This window comes from Schistocerca cancellata, chromosome 6, assembly GCF_023864275.1.
Source record: "Schistocerca cancellata isolate TAMUIC-IGC-003103 chromosome 6, iqSchCanc2.1, whole genome shotgun sequence".
NCBI lineage: Eukaryota > Metazoa > Arthropoda > Insecta > Orthoptera > Acrididae > Schistocerca > Schistocerca cancellata.
Window position 1 is genome coordinate 148,016,477 of NC_064631.1, and position 20,937 is coordinate 148,037,413.

General features: G+C 39.0%; 1 protein-coding gene across 3 annotated transcripts in view; it reads right to left on the reverse strand.

The window, feature by feature from the left end:
- The window catches only part of LOC126190833 (speckle targeted PIP5K1A-regulated poly(A) polymerase-like), a 186,270-nt gene that overhangs the window by 14,073 nt on the left and 151,260 nt on the right, over positions 1-20,937 (reverse strand). For all 3 annotated transcript variants that reach the window (XM_049931410.1, XM_049931409.1, XM_049931408.1), the window contains one exon: positions 15,515-15,740. In XM_049931410.1, the coding sequence (XP_049787367.1) occupies positions 15,515-15,740 (226 nt within the window). The remainder of the gene's footprint in view (positions 1-15,514; positions 15,741-20,937) is intronic.

Genomic DNA, 20,937 nt, shown 5'->3' on the forward strand with positions numbered 1-20,937 from the left:
CAGATAATATTGTGAATCATGTACCGTCAAGAGCGACGGTCATCATTAATGGATTAAAGTTAAGTATCAAACTAATTATGTCCGCTTTCTGAATTCTCATTCCTTGTCATGTTCCAGACCTCATGTCAGTATAGTTCTTCCCTCCTCACGCCAGCCTGCATGAGCTAAAACATGTGCATTTTGGCCCCCACTCTTAGCACGGTGTTGGCTCTTCAGCTAACACAAAAGTTTCTCTACTGAAAATGGCCGTGCACCCTTTCTTCCAAGCTTATTAGCCCTCCTGTATTGAGGGTGGGAGGGAGATGGCAGGAAGGAGAATGATAAGGCAAAGGCAATACTGGGTCATTCTGGGAGACACACATAAGCCCACAAAGGCCACAGGAATTAAAACATCCAATTTCAATGATCAGCCAATTTATGAAGCAAGGTTTCCAGACTGATATCAACACTGGAGAGAATGTTAGTGCATAATTTTCTAGAATCACAGCACAGAACACTGCTCACTTTGTCATCCACTTGCTCCTAACACCACACTGTGTACCTCTTTTCCATGTTGTTTTTCCAGATTTTTTCCAGCTAGGTGCCAGCAGCCATACCACTACCTTTGTGCTGGATTTCTCTATACCTGCACCCCAACAGACTCAAACCTTGGGAGTGCCTGGTGACACATAACCAGCCACTGGCGCACTCCTCAATGCTATCCAGCTAATAGCCTGGATCAGTAGCCTTTCAGTGCAGTAATTTTGGCCACAATGCCTGCTGTCTAATAAATGATTTATGGCAAATACCATATTTTGCAGAACAAAATATTGATATTCACATACTGATGTAACACATCAATAGATTGACGATACTGATTTATCTCCCATATCTAGATATCAGCTAGTTTCATAATTCTCATTTCTACATACCTTCACAACCAAAACAACAAAACACAGATTCATTAGTATTTCTAGCACCACAGCTATGCAATACCTCTCATATCTGTAAGGTTAGTACCTATTATTTTATGATTTTATTTTGATTTTGAAGCAATCTTGATATATCAAATATAGCACACTTATTTGACTATTAGTTGGTGAAATGATATATTAAATATATTTTTGATCTCTGACTGAGCCTGGCAGACCACTGAACTGGCAGATTCTTGAAGATAAGACACCAACCATCCCATAAAGCTTGCTTACAAAGTTTCACGAACCACTGTTAAGTGAGATATCTAGGAATATACTATAGACTATAGCCTCCTATGTATTGCTCCTGCAGGGACCGTGATGTCAAGGTTATATTAATTACCATGAGCACAGAGGCGTTCATGCTTCCTGTTCTGCATATGTGATAGATGGAAAGAAACCCTAATGTGTGGTACAATTGAAAGTACCCTCTGCCATGCACTTCTCTGCATAGTAATGCATTGCTTCTAATAGAGATGTGTGGAGATAATTTACATGAACTTTTTTTTTTTTTTGGGGGAAGAGATCATTTACCTACTTCGCATATACTACTGTCACATCACAAGTTTCTCACACTTAACACAATCACAAAGATGGACATTTAACATGACCAAGAAAATGTTAGCACCTTTCTTCTTTGCCATATACCTTAACTAAACACAAATATCACTCTTTTAGTCAACATTACTAGCTGTCAATCACAAAGTGGTTCTGTTTTTTTTTAGAGATGTAAAAAAATCTCAGCTGTTTGTACCAGATATTTCATGTTTTAACAAGAAAGTACTTGAGTTTTGTTATGATTTCTGTCCCAGCTAAAAGGTTATGTTGAAAGTCAGACTGCACCACAACTAAAAAAAGAAATAAGACTGTGGTAAACTCTTATCAAAGCTTTTTAAAAAATTTTACTTACTTATTTATTTTTTGAATGGTTTTCTTCAAAAATATTTAAGCAAGCATATGCCAATTTTTACTGCAAATCATAACATATGCATAACAGTGTTCTATGTAACCTACAGTTTCTCATGTGCGAAAAGTTAGCCTTGTATGTGTGTGTGTGTGTGTGTGTGTGTGTGTGTGTGTGAAAGGGTTCTATTCTTGATCTGACAATTTTTTGTTAGTATCTAAATTGACAACACTTTTTAAGATCATTTCTAAACACTGAACTTGAATATTAAGTATAGCTTTAAGATCTGTTAATGTTTCTGCTCTTTCAATTGAGAAAAGTTCTCTCTCTGGTATCTGTAAACATAGATTTAGCATAATTAACCAGCTCCAAAATATTCTTTTAAATTTAATAGCAACAAAAATGTTAAAACTATTTTTTTTAATAGAAATAAGTTTATCGATAATATGCCTAAATCAATGATGACAGACTGCTGACAGAATAAACTTAAATTTAAATAATAAGTTCCCTGATTCAAACCTAACAACTTTTTAAAAATAAGAATCACTCTTTATGAAGTTTTGAAAATCCAATATATTGAAAAGACATTTGAAATGTCAATAGTATCAGTATCAGTATCACTCAGATGAGTTATTGAATAGTCAATATATGGGTAGAGACCAATCACTTAATAGTAGAAGCGTTGCCATTGATAGGCACAAAAAAAGGAGAAGAAGAGGAAAGAATGAAAACTTGCTAGCTGTCAGAAAAATTCTGCAGCAACAATGTGCCAGCAGAACACACAATACCATGACTGCGGTGCTTTAGGTGGACTGAGATGAGGGGTTCTGTTGGGTCAGTAGGATGGAGGAAGAAAGAGGTGTCTTCATTCGTAAAACTGCTCTTATATTACCTAATGACACTTATATAATTTCAATAGTTTGGATTTCAGAAAAGTGATACTGTATGAACCATTGTGCATAGTGATAAAATCTCTCTTCCAATACTCCAGTTAACACCAAAGTTTATTTCCTACATTATGCAGAGTCCATGTCCATTTTATTTCTATCTTTCATAGTAAATAAAATAAATGTGTTACTGATGTCAGCTTCTGAATTATTTGCAATAAAGATATCAAGTGCAAACAGAGAGTACAAGGAAGGTTTTGTGATAGTGATCTGTTTTATTTTGTCTTTTCAAAATAATTTTTACTAATCTCAATAAATCTCTACATTTTCAATACCACTCACAAAAAAATGTTTTACCTATTTTATGGTGCTGCCAATGACAGAGATTGTTTAGTACAGAAAATTAGAATCTGTCAGTCAAGTATTTATTTTGGGAGCCAAGTAAAATCAAATGGGACAAGATAAGGGCTATGGAGCCAATACTGCTGAATATTTACAATAATTTTTAATAGACACATAGCTGGGAACAAACCTGATCTTGGAGTAATTTTTTGCACCTTAGCTATTTGCAACATGTTTTATTTTCTTTCCTCTTTACTGAATATTGAGCATTATACGTGTAAGCATTTGTCTAATGGAAAAGTCAGCAATGTCTTCTCAACAGACCAGATTTGCAAAAACTATTTCTTCTTCTGTTGCTTTCATGGAATAATATAGCTACGAAACTATGCACTCTTCAGCTCAATTGAAACAGTGCTATTAATGTAGTTAGAAGTAATACTACTAAACTTTTTTCATACAAAAAAACCTCAATGTGCCAGCTGCTCATATCCAGGGTTGTGTTGTACCCACAAAAAAAAAATATCCACCATTATAAAGTATACACATTCACAATACACAGCCATACAGACACCCAAAGCACACTTGCCGCGTGTCTATGTGGTTGTGCGTGTGACTGTGTGCATTTTCACTAGAAAAAGGGCAAGAGCTCAAAGGCTTGTGTGACTGCTTGTTTCCTGTTGCATGGTACTGTGATTCATGCAGCAATCCACTATAGGTGAGATGTTGCCTTTCCCTTATTATACATAATAGTCCAACTAGGAATTTCCATAGCTGTTACTCCTCATGTTGTCTTGTAAACTGCAGGAACAGGCAGTCTTAACAATCTTCTACTCGATGTTATGTTTGAATCTGCCGTCCTTCACCAGTTTCCGAAATGCGCTGATATCCTCATTACCCACCAGTGAAGTGTAATGAAATCATCTGTATAAGGCACAGTAGTGTAGACAGTCTTTTCCAAGCTATGGAGATATAGCCTCAAAATACTGACACACTGTCAGACATTGAGGAAAATGGCACTGTGACATTACTGATTACTCTTATTCCTTTTTCAGTGACCTCTCTTCATGTTAACTCACCCAATCTACAGGAAGACTGACGAAACAAGCTTGTGCTCTTATCTACAATACACATATATGCAGGTCTAAATTGTAAAGAAGTGGGTTGATACAATTCGACCTAGAGTCTCAAGTCGTTTTTCATCTGAAACACAATTTCATAACACTAAATTTATTTACCACTTATGACAGGCAATTAAATTAATATTTGTGAATTAAATATCCTGAAGTGCACCTATCGCATTAATTCTCTATGAAATTCTGAGCCAACAAGTCTACCACAAAAAACACCTGTGGTCAAATTAATATTCAACCTCAATACAGCCATTTCTCTCAATTTTACTACCACTGTGTAATTAAAATCAGAAATCACAGAAATCAAATGTCCAAGTACATATTCATTTATAATACAACAATGAAAGAACTATATTGACAGTCCAAATAATTTCTCATTACTAATCTTAAAGATATTTAGTGTGAAGTGCAATATCTTGATGCCTGGAGAAATGCAGTTATGACAACAGTGTGAATAGTGTGAGAGAACTGCACACATTCCAATTCTTACTGTAGTCTAGTCAGTGGAAGTTGCTGAAAAGTCAAGGGTAAGAAACAGCTAATCTGACTTTTTTTCAATTGCTTCACTTTGTGATGTAATATGCCTACAAAAATTGGCTACGGTTATTGGCAGTCATGCTGCAAAACTGCATAACTATTTGGTACGCTGCTTCTGACACACTGTAACCCCTTCATTATTCAGCATGCCAGTTGAGTTCTATGGTTGTGAATTAAATTATTCAAAAAATTAAAGTAACCTACAACTTTGTTATGCCAATGCATGTTTTGGCTTGTCACCCATCCATAATCGGCATAATACAGTTGTATATTCATTGTTATTTTGTTTATGTCAACTGATTTTTGGTACCACATTTTTGCATGCTGTATATTTACATCTAATTTACATTAAGGTGAACATAATTTAACTTGGTATCCTGTAGATTTTTGATACAATGATATATATAAATCATACACACTTTCAAAAATATTGGTATTCTGTTGCAGCGCAACATTAACCATTTGGCTAACTTGTGCATTTTGAAATTACAAGTTTGTGTAGGTTTGGAAACTACTACTGATGTCAATCATGTTACTGGCCTTAATAGTGATGATCTCCAAACCTGATACAAGACTCAGTATGAATTAAAAACTGAAGCTACTTTTGGTGTCATTCATTGCTTAGCATACAATACATGTACTGTAAGAACTATAATTTGCTTATTGTTCAGGCAAACTATTGCCTATTCAGATTAGAAGAGTGATGAGGAGTTGGATAGCAGAAACAGAAGATTTACACATAGTATGAATGACACAAAAAATTACACACATTAATAATCACCTATTTAATACAGTGGTGGTCCACCTTTGGAATGCAATACAGCACTTATTCTGCATGACATGGATTTGATATGTGGTTGATAAGTTTCTAGGGATATGTTTCATCACATGCCTATGCACAGGTCACATAATTCCCATAAATTATGGACTGGTAGTTTGCAGACACAGAGCTGACACTGAACAGCATTGCAATTGTGTTCCATTTGATTCAGATGATACAAATTCAGTGACCAAGAGAGCAATGTGACTTCACTCTCATGCTCCTCAACCACTGTAAATGATTCTGGCCTCGTGGCATGGACACTTATTCTGTTGGAAGATCCCATCTCCGTCAGGGAAGGCATCAAGCATGAAAGGATGCTGATAGTCTGCAATAATGTTCACATAGTCTGCAGCAGTCATGGTGCTTTTATTACCACAGGTCCCACAGAAGCCCAGGTGAATGTTCACTACAGCATAGTACTGATCCCATTGGGCTGTACCTGTGACGCAGGCCATATTTCAAGCAGACATTAACCTGCATGACTGCATATCTGGACATGACCATCAACTTGATGTAATAAGAAATGTGGTTCATCCAATCAGGCAACATGTTACCATTTATACAAGGTTCATCCTCAGAGCTCCTTTGTCTCATACAATCGTAATTGATGATGTCACTGGGTCAACATGGGATCACATACAAGTCATCTGCTGTGGAGCCCAAAGTTCAACAATGTGCGCTAAATGGTGTGCTCCAAAACATTTGCACCAACATTGTACTCAGTCATCAGATCTGCCACAGATTGTCACCTATCATGCTTTATAAAGTGGGGAAGTTTCCAACTTCATCATGTGATGAAGTCTAGACGTCCAAAACTTTGTCATCTACTTGTGGTTTCACTGTCCTTCTACCACTTTCCAAAGATACTTACGACAACAGAACATGAATAGCCAACCAACTTCTGTGATACCCAATTGCCATTGCTACATTATTCCAAATAAATATCAATATTCTGGCTTTGAGATCATCCAGTCATATATGTAAACCACGCCATATTACATGTATATTATTTATGACAATTTAGTTATCATTCTGTTAGTGCTATCCAGTCTGTAATTGCTCCACTAGTTGAATAACCATTTAAAGTCTGCCTTAAAATTTGCTGTTTCTTAATTTAAAATATGCCCTTTTTTATATCATTCATCCTAGATGCTAATGTTCAATTTGTGCTTACTAAAAGCCATTGCTCCACCAATCAGAATAAGCAAAAGTTTGCCTGTAAAATAAGCAAGCCCTAGTCATTATATTTCACACACTCTATGGGGGTGTTTGAAAAGTCCATGCCAAGCCCGAGAGATGGCACCGCCGGCACGTATCAAGGTCATGTTTAGTTAGTTGCACCTTTGGAAAGAACACACACCAAGTTTCAGCCATATTGGTCTATGTATTTGTGTTTGGCATTCGTGTGACTCAAGGAAGTTGAGTGATTGTCAAAAAATGGACAAAAAAGAATTTCATGTGGAGATTAAATATTACTTTATGAAAGGCAAAACGCCTCAGGAAACTACAGAGAAGCTTGATAAACATTACAATGACTCTGCACCTTCGATTAGAGCAGTTTATAAGTGGTTTCAAAATTTTCGGTGTGGCCATATGGGCACAAGTGATGCTGAACGTTCTGGACACTGTGGAGGTTACGATTCCAGAAATCATTGATAAAATCCATGATATGGTGATGGATGACAGTAGAATTAAGGTGCTTGAGATTGCTAGTGCTGTGGGCATCTCAAATGAATGGGTACATAATATTTTGCATAAACATTTGGATATAAGAAAGATATCCACAAGATGAGTTCCACAATTACTCACACTTGACCAAAAACAGAATCGTGCGAAGTGTTTCAAGGATGGTTTGCAGCTGTTCAGGAAGAATCTGCAGAACTTTAAGCGTCATTTCATCACTGTGGATGAAACATGGATGCATTACTATACTCCTGAGACCAAAAAACAATCTAAACAGTGGGTTAACAAGGGAGAATCTGCACCAAAAAAAGGCTAAGAGCATTCCTTCGGCCAGAAAGGTTATGGCGACCGTCTTTTGGGATTTGCAAGGGATAATCCTCATGGACTATCTGGAAAAGGGAAAGCTATTACAGGTGCATATCATTCATTGTTATTGGACCGTTTGAAAACCGAGCTGCAAAAAAAAAACGCCAGCGACTGGACTGCAAAAAAAGTCCTTTACCATCACACAATGCACCAGCACACACCTCAGCAGTTGTGGCCACAAAATTATTGGAAATAGGATTCCAACTCATTTCACATCCCCCCTATTCTCCAGACTTGGCTCCCTCGGACTACTATTTGTTCCCTAATTTGAAGAAATGGCTGGTGGTACAAAGGTTTTATTCAAACGAGGAGGTTATTGCAGCAACTAATAGCTATTCTGCAGACTTGGACAATTCCTATTATTCGGAAGGGATCAACGAATTAGAACAGCATTGAACAAAGTGATAAGTCTAAAAGGAGACTATGTTGAAAAATAAAAAAGGTTTACCCCAAATCTTGAGTAGCTTTTGTTTTTGCATGGACTTTTCAAATGCCCTTCATATGTTATGTAATGAATATGACACAATCTGTAGTTAATTTTTTCATTTATACAGGGACTTTGATCAGGTTTCAAGTTCAGCACCATTAAGTAAAAGAAATACAATGGAAATAAATGGTTGTAGCTCCATCATAAGTTGCATCTGTGTCCAAAACTAGTCACCATCAAGAAATAAAAAATAGATTATTCTCAATGCAACTTATGATGGAGCTATAACCATTTATTTCAATTGTAAGACAAGCTGCAGACCTACTTTCACCTGCAGCATGCTGCAAGTTTGTGAATACAACTGACTTTGGAAACTGTATCTGAACATGCAAGAAAATTGTAATTTGATTTTAAGTGAAATTTATGACACACTAACAGTTGCATAAGTTAGTCACATGGCAAATGTCATGCAACAAGTGTGTTTAAAAGTGTGTGTGATATAAACACAGCTGCAGCACTGGAACTTCAGCAAACATAAACAGAATAATAATGAATATGTATTATGGAAACTGATGATGGGCGAAAACCTGAAAAGTATTTTGGCATAAGTGAATTTAAAAAAAAGTGACCAACAGCTATACATTTTCAAGTAATCCTTTCTGAGTTTCATAATGTAAACAGTTTAGGGATGGAGGAGACCACTCACAAAATAGCAGATGTGTTGAGCTGTTGACAGGCACATAAGAATGAGAAAGAAAACTTGCTGGCTAATAGAATAAATCCTTTGTTGAGCTAGAATACAAATACATACGACATGTTTCGTGCATGTATTTGTACCGTAGCTCGACAAAGGATTTATTCTGAAAGCTAGCAAGTTTTCTTTCTCTTCTGCGTGTGCCTGTCAACAACTCAATGCTTCTGCTATTCAGTGACTGGTCTCCTTCATTCCTAAATTATTTATATACTACCTGAACTTCCTGAGTTTCATACTTAAGTGATCATATGAGTTTACAGAGCTTGGAAAAAAATGCCAAGACTTTATTTTACTCCAGTTCATAATGTGCATATTACAGTTCTTTTCATGTGAAAAACACCACAGCTTTCTGCTGATAGGACTCTGATTCAATCTTTGATGTGCAACTTGCTTGCCTTTCATTGCTAAAAGATGTTGCACATGACACCAAAGAACTGCTAGTCTTTCATTAAGTCTCAAGACTTCACCAAGGTATTAACGTGAATCTGATAAAATGTTGTGACAGACTACAACAGCAATGAACTATGCCCAGTTCTTTATCCTGTCTTGTTTAAATACATTTCTTATGCTGTACCATGCTAAACTGTGTCAATACCTGGGTTCAGATCATACACATATTTTCCTGGCAACAAGAGCCTCTGAAGTCTTAATATGCATCTAATGTAAATAAGCTCTTTAGCACTGTTTGCAATTAAATCTCTTAAAACAATAAATGGTTAGCAGATTTACTTTATTAGCTATGAGAAAGCACCACAGTTACCGAGCTCAAAAAATAGAAAATTATCAGAAAGAGGGTAAATTTTATGAAGTCACATTGACATATTGATAATTACAGATGGAGCACTAGCTCTGTTGAACAAGAATCAGCTGTGGCCTTGTTAACAATTGAGCAGGCATGTGGTTTATCATAACATGAGTGGGTGTGTGGCATACTTTGTACACATGTAATGAATAGCTATCTTTACATTACCAAAGTAAACATGTATGAGCAAAATTACAGTTCAATCTCAGTTTAATTAAACAATGATAAAACACACTTCCATTAAATGAGTTAAAGCACTGTTTGATTAAATAATAATCAAAAAAACTTTCATTATATCTCTCTGTTGCCCAATACAAGTATTAGCCCACAGTAATGCCCTGCTCGTTCTGATCCCAGCCAATCATTTATTCCATTACTAATTATCTGATAGACAACTGTCTCATTGTGGGATGATGCTGTCAGCTCAGAATCTTCTTTTTTTTATTTTTTTTTATTTTTTTTGAAGAATTGTGAATTTTGTCTCACGTAGCTCACATATTACTGATGCTCACTTGGATGTATGACAAAACAACTACTCACAGATAGAGTAGAGTGTTTCGGTGATTGTTTTTGCAGTTAAAAAGTTTCATGTGTCTATGTTCAGGATGAAGTTAATTTTAATCACATATTACAAACTGCTGGTAGCACTATTTTGGCCGTGCATCAGTCGTCTGGAATGGTCACAGCGCAACAGCACCAGCATTGGGGACTGACTGTTCTATCTTGCCTACCCTCAGAACCAGAGCCAAACTACTGGTAGAGTTATTCAGGCCGTGCTCCAGTCTTCCGGAATGAGCATAGTGCAACAGCTCCAGCATTGAGTGCATCTTTCCTACCCTCACAACTGATTCAAACTGTCGGTAGAGCTATCCAGGCTGTGCTCCAGTCTTCCAGACGGCCATAGTACAACACCTTCAGCGTTGGGGGTTCTCTACCCTGCCTACCCTCAGAACTGGATCCTATCTGCTGGTAGTGCTATTTGCACTGTGCTCCAGTCTTCTGGAATGGGCACAGCACAATGGCTCCAGTGTTGGGTGCCACTCTATCTTGCCTAGCCTCAGAATTGGGTCCCATCTGCTGATAGTGATATTTGCACTGTACTCAGTCTTCTGGAATGGACAAAGCACAATGCTTGCAGTGTTAGGTGCCGCTCTATCTTGCCTATCCTCAGAATTGGATCCAAACTGATGGTAGTGTTATTCAGGCTGTGCTCCAATCTTCCAGAATGGGCACACCACAACGGCTCCAGTGTTGGGTGCCGCTCTATCTCGCCTACCCTCAGAATTGGATCCAAACTGATGGTAGTGTTATTCAGGCCGTGCTCCAGTCTTCCGGAATGGGCACAGCACAATGGCACCCTCGTTGGATGCTGCTCTATCTTGCCTACCCTCAGAATTGGATCCCAACCGCTGGCAGCGCTACTCGGGCTGTGCTCCAGTCTTCTGGAATGGGCACAGTGCAGGCTCCAGAGTTGGGTTCCACTCTATTTTGCTTACGCTCAGAACTGGATCCTGCCCTTCACCAGCAGGTAAGACATGGAACACAGACACACTTTGGATGGCTTTCCCATTACATAGTCTTCTGGTGAGTTATGTGCTATGTGCTCCACTGGTGGCCCATATGCTTTTCGAAGACCACCAATTTGGAGCTACAGGCCTGGACTCGTCTTCCCAATTGTCTGTCAGTCATCACCAATGTCTTCCTGCACTTACTGACCAGGTTTAAACAAGGGCATAGAGCCATGGTGTGCCATTGTTTTACTTGTACACATCACCAGGTCACTCACACCACCCAAATCTTTCATCCCCTTACGTGACTCCATTCATTTCAACTTTGTGCATCTCTTCCTGACGTATACGTGGCTCACTGTCATGGACACTTACTCTCACATATGTGGACAGCATGACTTCACCATAACAGATGCCACAATTAATGCACTTGTCTAGGTTCTCACTATCAAAGGAGTTCCTCGAACCATCCTATCTGACAGTGAACCCCAATTCACAGCAACAATTCTGTGACTCAAACAATTATTTAGTCAACAGTTTCACACACCCTCAAATGTGGAAGCAGCGCATTCGGTGCAGACATTCAAGCATAAAACATTGCAGTGGGAATCACCACCACAACAGCACTCACAATGTTCCTGAGCGCATACCAGACAACTGCCATCCATGACGGCAGCCCAGTGGAGCTCCTTCATGGATGGCAACCATGACCTCTCCTCCATCTCTTGGCCCCATAGCTTCGGAAACACCAGACCCAGCACACCAGGCAATATCCACCGAGCTAAGCAGTGTGGGGACACTTGTACAGGACAAAAGACACAAGGATGCCAACTACAGCGGTTACCACCCATCAATGGTGCCTTATGATGGTTGACACTTCAAAGAGGCTGGAGCATCTTCATACCAACCAACTTTGTCTGCATCAACCAACTGCCACCAGTGGTCCATCCTGACCTGGAAAGCCCTCCTGTGCTCGTCCCACAACTGCACAGCTATAACTTTTGCTCCAGAACACCAATGTCGGTTTCCATGGCTATGGGGCTTGGAGGTGGAGGTCTCCATGTAGCCTCTGCAACCTCAACCCCGACATCAGCTACACTGCCGCCCCGCAGCATATTGCCAGATGTAACTGGTTCCTAACACCAGCCAGCAGGTTTAAAAGCCAGTACACCAATCATAACCCCAGTTTGCCTTCCAAAGCATTGCTCAGGCCATACATACCTATTTCGTGGGCAGGAATCTGCTGTCCTGGCCTGGTGATTTAGAAAGCTAATTTTTCTTCCCCATCGCATCCATTTGTTTTGGCCACGGATGCCTCTCCATTTGGCATTGGTGTAGTGCTGGCACATAGCAATGATGATGGTTCTGAGCAACCAATTGCCAATGCATCAAAGACGTTGACACCTGTTCAAAATACCTACTTGCAGATAGAGAATGAAGCTTTGCTGAATGTTTTTGCAACTGAGAAGTTCCATTTCTACAAGCTCAAGACCAAATTCATTTTAATTACGGACTACAAACTGCTGGATGTGCTATTCATGCCGTGCTCCACTCTTCCGGAATGGATGCAACAGCTCTACATCTCGCCCTTATATCACTAGCCATAACACACCACTGCTGTTTTTCCACATCGCTATGTTGTGTTTTCCGTCCCTACTTGAAGATCTATTGCTGACAACTCTAGGCCAGTCAGCCAGCCTCTGTGTGTTCTTTCAGATATTCCCAATCTTGCCAGATTCTTGTCACAGTACATATTCCTGACACCAATCTGCAGTAGGATTTTGGAACATATACTGTGACCCAATGTTATGAATTACCTTGAAGAAAGATTCAGAAAATATCACTGTTGCGTAACACAATTAGTTCTTAAATCACATGAAGTCATGAGTGTTACAAACAAGGTGTCTCACATTGAGTCCATATTTCTAGATTTTAGAAGGCTTTTGACATCATTCTTCACATGACTTCTAATCAAATTGCATGCCTATGGAGTATAGTCACTGTTGTGCAGTTGGATTCAGATTTCCACTCAAAGTATTCATAGTAATTGATGGAGAGGATCAAGTAAAACAGAAATGATATCTGGTGTTCCCAAGGAAGTGTTACGAGCCCTCTGCTGTTCTTAATCTATATAAACGATTCAGGATACAATCTGAGTAGCCCTCTTAAATTGTTTGCAGATAATGCTGTCATTTACAGTTTTGTAAAGTCATCAGAACATCAAAACAAATTGCAAAATGATTTAGTGAAAAGTGGCAACTGACTCTATGAGGTCATTCATGTGAGTACTAAAGGAATCCTTTAAATTTTGGTTATATAAACCTAAAGGTTTCAGTTCTAGTAAATCACTGTGCTTCATACTTGATGTAAATTGTGATTAGACATGTCGCTATGAGAAATTATGCGCAACCTGTTATCGGCTAATGCCTGAAGTGATGTGGATTACAGAAACATTGGATGGGGTATGCAGATCACCACTAAACACAGTTACTCTGTTTAGTTTTTTCACCACTTAGGACGATAGCTGGGGATGTACTCTATGTTGGTGAGTAGTTGGTACAACCTACAGTACTGAAAGAGTTTCTGTTGGTGAAACTGAATATTCAATTTTGATTCGTTGAGACTCATGAAACACAATGTCTGTTCAACCAAAAAGCCGTTAAACTGAGTAAGTATGACAAAGCTAGAATTTACTTTTTACCTTTAACAAAATAAATAAACTATTAGGCAGAATTTCTCACCATTATTTATCTTCAGGAGGCAATATGTGTAGTACTGCCGATAGATACACAAAAACAGAAAGTTACACACCTTATAATGGGGGAGGCGATTGAGTTGGGAAAATTTAACAAAGAAAGGCAGGTTACTCAGACACCAGGATGAGGGGAGGATCCACCTGTAGGGTGCATGATGGTAAATAAAGATGAAGGGGAAGGGGTCAGAAAGAGCATGTAAGAGATGATACATCAGTAAGCTTTGTGGCAGCTTCAATCGACAGATGATATGGATAGAGTAAGCAGTTACGAGGGAGAAGACAGATGACTACTGCAATAAAAAAAATAGTTAAGTATAATAAAAAAAAGAGAGGGGACCATATGTAAAAGTGGATTAAACCCAGGAGGTTGTGGAAACAAGAATGTGGTGGACTGCAACTTCTGTTCACTGGAATTTAGATAAACTATTATCTGGTGAGTGGATCCATATAACTCATGTGGTGTAGGAAACATTCATGGTGGGGCTGGAGTAGATGGTGGTGGGTGGGCACAAGGGGCATGTTTTACAGCAAGGACAACTGCACTTATATTTTTATGTATACAAGTTTGATTACACCTTCCTTGTAATTCCGAGCTACTGCTAAGACAACATTTGCATTCTAGCATATCACTCACCATTTTGACTAACAACTGATTGTTGAAGCCATACATAACTTATGAAACAACTAATTAGTGTTGCCAAGCAGACCCCAGTTTGGTAACTTTGGGTTTACAAAAAATTAAGCAGCTAATGTTGGCTGAGCTCCCTCAAACACTTTCCTATTTGGTAACAATGTAGAGCATATGTGAAGCTGAGAGATTACTGTGTTACCCAATTCACAATCATAATAAGCTGGATCACAGTTTCAAATTACCATTATATCTCTCCTAATCTCATGACAGGACTGGCTTCTAATGGCAAGAAGAAATTCTTTTGTGTCGACATGTCCTAGAAAACCAAATTTTATACCATTCTCAAAATACACTGACTTCTTACACCTTTGAAACTTTTTGAGTACCCAGTTTGATGCACACTGAAGATACTTATTCCAATGTCTGGTTGATAATACGAGGGCAATGTATCCCCACAAAACACGCAGATGGTCAGTCACAATTAATTTTACAACACTCAAGTGTGACTTTAGGCAGGATCTATGCATTTTAAGAGTAATCTGTTTTATGTTACGAACTGCAGAATCATTTTACAACTCTAGTCAAAGGAAATTAATATATTTTATCATGTGTGAGTTGTTCTTGCATGAATGCGGGAGTGCTGTCTACTTTAGGAGGAGGTCTTTTGGACGAAAGCTCTTTGTTGTGCCTGTCTGCACCTCAACATCTCCTCTACACGGTGACTAGCAATCTATCCTTTTCATAATACTGTGAGATGACTTACATGTGTATAAAAGTCAAATAATGTCTTCAACATGACCATACTTGTTACCACACTTTTGCAAGATGATTTGATATACAATATTTGGAAAAACTGTCTTGCGAGAATGATAGTCATTACTTGATATTATATTCTACTTCACTTATGAATATAAAATGACTATTTTTTGTTGTGTGTCATGAAATTTTGTTGTACTGCCAGTCAGCTATATAAATACTTAGTTAATGAGGAAAGTCTTAAAGATGTACTTACCTCACAAAGTTTATCAAGAAGTCTGGCAAAATCACAAACATTACATTGAGCCACCTCTGAAACAGTTCCTTCTTTGCTAGCACAACTTCATTTTGTGGTTCTGGTACAAGATAATTTGGTTGCAAAAACCTTGCAGCTTTAAATGAAGTGTTAACAACTGCAGAGGATGGAGGTTTTTCTGAGGGTGTGGATGAGCAATGTGCTTTCAGAAGATGCAACAGATTTCCTGCAACAAAAGATGCAATATTTGTGATCAATTAATACTTATGTAGTTGTAACTTGTATTATTTCATTTCTGACAACTGAAATAAATAAAAAGAAGACCATATTAGAAAAAAATCCAAATGCTGAAAATCTGCAGCTATTCTATGTCTTCGCATTACAATACGAATCAAAGAATATTACTATACTGTGACTTCCAAGGTATATCTAAAGTGTTGCCAAATAAATCGCAGCACTTTTTTGTCCTCAGATATATTTCTATCCTATGTATTTTAAACCATCATGAATTCAGTAAAATATATTTACAATTGCTTATAATATTCTCACTACAGCTGTTATAAAACTTTAAGTATACGATTTCATACTTCACTACCTATATTTCAGGAGAATGATAATACTTGATATCTACAGAAGTGAAACACTTGTGGCAGAAAAATATAAGTTAAGTCTCCAGAATTATGAGTTTTCAAACAAGATATGTTATCCCATACAGGTGTACATGAGGTAAACTGCAGTGGCAGTCAATCTGGTTCTTACCACCCACTACCGTATTTACTCGAATCTAAGCCCCACTCGAATCTAAGCCGCACCTGAAAAATGAGACTCGAAATCAAGGAAAAAGAAAATTTCCATAATCTAAGCCGCACCTGAAATTTGAGACTCAAAATTCAAGGGGAGAGAAAAGTTTTTGGCCGCACCTCCAAATCGAAACAAAGTTTGTCCATTGTAATATGAGACACAATTTAGGTCGAACGAATGACGATACAGCTACAGTAGTTTGGTTCGAGTCGTAAGCTTAGCAGTTAAGCTTTACCAGGTAGCCATTGCTATGCGTCAAGCGCTCCGTCCGTATTTATTCGTGTACCCTTCTTTTTTCACGTGATTCGTCTGGTTTGAATTGATTGATTATTTTTCTTTGATCCGATAAGTGCCGTTCTCTTTGTTATAGGTGTTTACGTCACTCTATGCTGAAAATGCATTACTGTACTGTGTCATGCATTGTTGGTCACATTCTGATAATGAGTGTTTACGGCCTGTCGCCGCTCGCTGCATGGCTTGCTTTTGTGCACGCTACCGCCGCTTACAATTAAAAAAAAAAAAAAAAGAGAGAGAGAGAGAGAGAGAGAGAGAGAGAGGAATTGTCTCATAAGCGAAACAATTGCAAGAGACTGCTATTTGTTGTTACTTACACTGCTGCTTTCTTTGATAATGATCAACAAGAACCAAATAATGGACTGCGTATGTTAGAAGATTTTCTGAACGAGAGTTTAGAGAAAATTTTTCTCCATTTGAAAATATCTGCAGACGCCTCTTTAGTACATTACATTCTGCACAGAAATTAGAGTCATCTTAGATTTAAAAAACTAGTCAATTGCCATGCTTCATTTCTGACTGTATCACTATTAGGCATAAGAATAATACGAATATAAGCATGACATGACATGTATATTCTTCCACGTTCGCTGTTGTCTCACTCTAGTTTCGTAGTTTACTAGGCAGACAGGATTTAAATGAGATAGAAGCAAACACGAAAGAATACATGTCAAAATGTTTATATTCGTATCATACTTATGGTGAAGAGAATACTGCATGTGATTCACAGTTTGTATTAGCAACCATCTCTTCTCACAGGTAGGAAAAAATTCAGAACGTCGAGTTGGCCATATTGATAAACATCCCAAACAGTCTTGCTAGTCAGATTTTCGTAGTACATTGAAATGCTGCGACATTCGAAGATGAACAATATGGTATTTGTATTTACTTCGTTGGATAATGTATGGAAATGCAGTGGTCGAAACTCGAGGCGGAGAAAAAAAGCTCGTCTTCCACCTATTTGTTTTAATTTTGTTTACTGACGCAGAGGTTTTGGCACCAGTATTTATCTTTGTGCCTGCAAAGCATGCCTGTGTAGCTCTACATATAGTCGACGGCAGAAGTTGGTTCTGGTGGCACCTACCAACATTTTTCAGAACTTACGCTTACTTTGCACTTGATTCTAAGCCGCAGGTGGATTTTTGGATTACAAAAATAGGAAAAAAAGTGTGGCTTAGATTCGAGTAAATGCGCTAGTGAGTGTTCCAGCTTTTGCTATCAGCAGTATGCAGTAGGAATTTTAAAAAACATTTTATTAGCTTTCCATAAAATTTTGACATTGATAATTTAGTAATCAATTATTATTATTATTATATGCTTTTACTTGCTGTAATTCTGCTTTATGAATTTTTTAAAGTAAAGTTACTTTCCTACTTTTTAAGGCACTGTCACTGTGGAATTTGTGGGTGGTCAGAAAATTTAAAACTCCCCCCAACCTACCTTTTCTCTTCTATTTCTCTCTCCCTTCTTCCACCTGCTTCATTACACTCTTTCCCTTTTCCACCTGCCTCCTCCCACCCTGTACCTCTTACATCTGACTCTTCACACTCTGTACCTCTTCCCCTGCCTCCCCACACCCCCTCTTACTTCCACCTGCCTCTGCGCACCTTGTCCCTCTCACTCCTCACACTCTCTTTCTTTTCCACCTGCCCACTACCCCACTCCATCTTCCACTTGCCTCCTACACTTTACATAAATTTTACAACTAAGAAAGACACAAAGTAAGTGAGTGGTAGGTAAAAAAGGTTGTGGAGCTCTGATCTAGTGGATAATGTAGGAAGCTCCATGTGGCTACTATCTATATAAACATTGAAATGCCAGATGACTGTAGCAAGATGGATGCAGACATGCAGAGGGTTGATTGGTCCAGGGAATGACAGCTGAATTCTAAAAGTAAACAAAGTAACATGCAAAAATATGCAGAGGTACCCGTTACTGTTTCATTACTCCTCTACCTACATTTTAAACATGGATGTATGTATAGATGCGTGTTCCACATCTCTTCCTATACCACTGATTCAACTTCAGTCAAAATTCTTACAATTAATACTTATTGTTTGGAAAGGGACACTGTGGCTGACAACCCCGTACTTCCCAAGGTGGGGGTGGTAATGGTGTGACATAAGTGAGGGTGAGGAGGAGATGAACAAGAGAGAAGGGGGAGGAGGGTAAAGCGTAGGAGACAAGCGGAAGATGAAATGGGGTAGTTTTCACGTGGAAAAGGAAGAGGGTGTGAAGAGGAAGAAGGAAAAGATGTGAGGAGGCATGTGGAAGTGAGAGTGGGTGTGGGGTGGCAGGGGAAGAGGTACCAAATGTGAGGAGTCAGATGGAAGAGGTACAGGGTATGAGGAGGCAGCTGGAAAAGGGACGGAGTGTAATAAAGCAGGTGGAAGAAGGGAAAGAAAAATAGAAAGGGAAAGGTAGATTATGGGAGAGTTTTAAATTTTCCTTATTATTTGGTGTGTGTGTGTGTGTGTGTGTGTGTGTGTGTGTGTGTGTGTGTGTGTGTGAGCGTGCGCGCGATTTGATGGTGTTGCGGGGTGGCTGGCAAAGACAGTGACATGTCAGGCCATCTCTGAAGCAACGTCTACCAAATATTGCACACATATCACTTGCGATCTTGAAAAGGACTGCTGTGACAGTAAGACCACAAAGGATTCCCATGACTGAAAGTGGGGATGGGGGTGGGAATGAAGAGACCTAACATAAAAGTAGGACTCAGGGACATCAGCAGCAATGCCAACAAAATTTGGTATATACTTGACTCATTTTCTGGATAAAAGCTGTCTGGTATTAAGATACCGATCTATCCCTAAGGATGGGGATGTGGATGGGGATGGGAATGAGGATGAGAAGGCGATGCAGGTAAACATGTTCTAATGCAATCTGTTGATATTTCTTTCTCATACTTAGCTGATTTGGAATACTTTGCAAAGCATAATTTGTCTCTAACTTATAACCATGTTTGATTCCATTGGAAGCATTGTGCGCAGTGACTAGTAAATTTTAAAAAAGGAAAAGGAATTCAGCAATCCATCAGTCCAATCTGTATTTTTAATCCAAATCTAAATTTCAGCTATTGAACAGAAGGAGACAGGGAATGGCCTGCACAGTGAAGTAGAAGTTAATATCACTTGAGTTGTGATGTGCAGCAATTCAGCAGCTGTGTGATCAAGTTGGCACAGTCTGGCCATGGCCATTCACGCTAATAGACAGTTTGTTACCTGCCTTGCACACATAGAATCCTGTAAAGTAATTGGAGCTCAGCTGATATGTGTAACATGGCTACTTTCATAAATGTCCCTGCCTTTTAGTGCAGGGGAAATGGTTGCAACTGGGCTGTGGAAGAAATTGCTGGGCTTATAAAGGACCTTCTCTCCTTTACTCGTCCTCTGTATGGGAAACACTTCTTCACCACACACCCCACTGATAAAAGACAACCAAAAGCCCAGATATAATCTCATTTAAAACGGTTCCAATTTCCCTCCATTCATAATCCACTGTCATCCCCTGGTAACCTTTCAGGGATTCCTCAATTCTAACCTCACCTCACCTTCTTTTCCTACATCTCTCTCCTGTGACTCCAACGTCACTCCTATGAAACTCACAGCTATATGTAAGCTGAAAACCAATACAGATCTTCTTGTCCTTTCTGTGGACAAAGAACCACACAGTGGTCTTGAATCATAGTGACTATACAGTTGAGGTAACTGCCAACTTCCTGACACCTCTGCATACAAACACTACAACCAAGTTCCCAACCCACAAGTCCAACATAAGGCTTTATGTCCATCCCAAAACTTGACCCCGAACCCATCTTCCTCCTCTTGCCCCCCCCCCCCCCCCCCCACCCCGTACTCCTAACCTTTTATCTACTCCCTCAAACCCACAAATCTCTCTGCTTGTTGTCCTACTGCAGCTGAGTGCAACACCCTCAGACAACAAATCTTCACACCTGTTGGCCAACACCTCCAAACTGTTGTCTGTAACATCCCACCCTATATCCAAGACAATGCTCACTTCCTTCACCGCCTGTCCATAGTTCCTGTCCCTTCATCACCAGACTCCTTGTTGGTCGCTATATATGTGACATCCTTAAATACCAACACCTTCTACACCCATGACCTTGTGGCCATGGAACACTACCTTTCCCTGATACCAAACCCACCACTACTTTCTTAATCCTCCTTGGCAACCACATCCTGACCCACAGTTATTTCACTCTCAAAAGGAAATACAAACAAAAATGTTGTACTGACATGGGTACTCACGTGGCACAATTCTATGCCAACTTATTTATTGGCCACCTGGAGTAATCCTTCCTATCC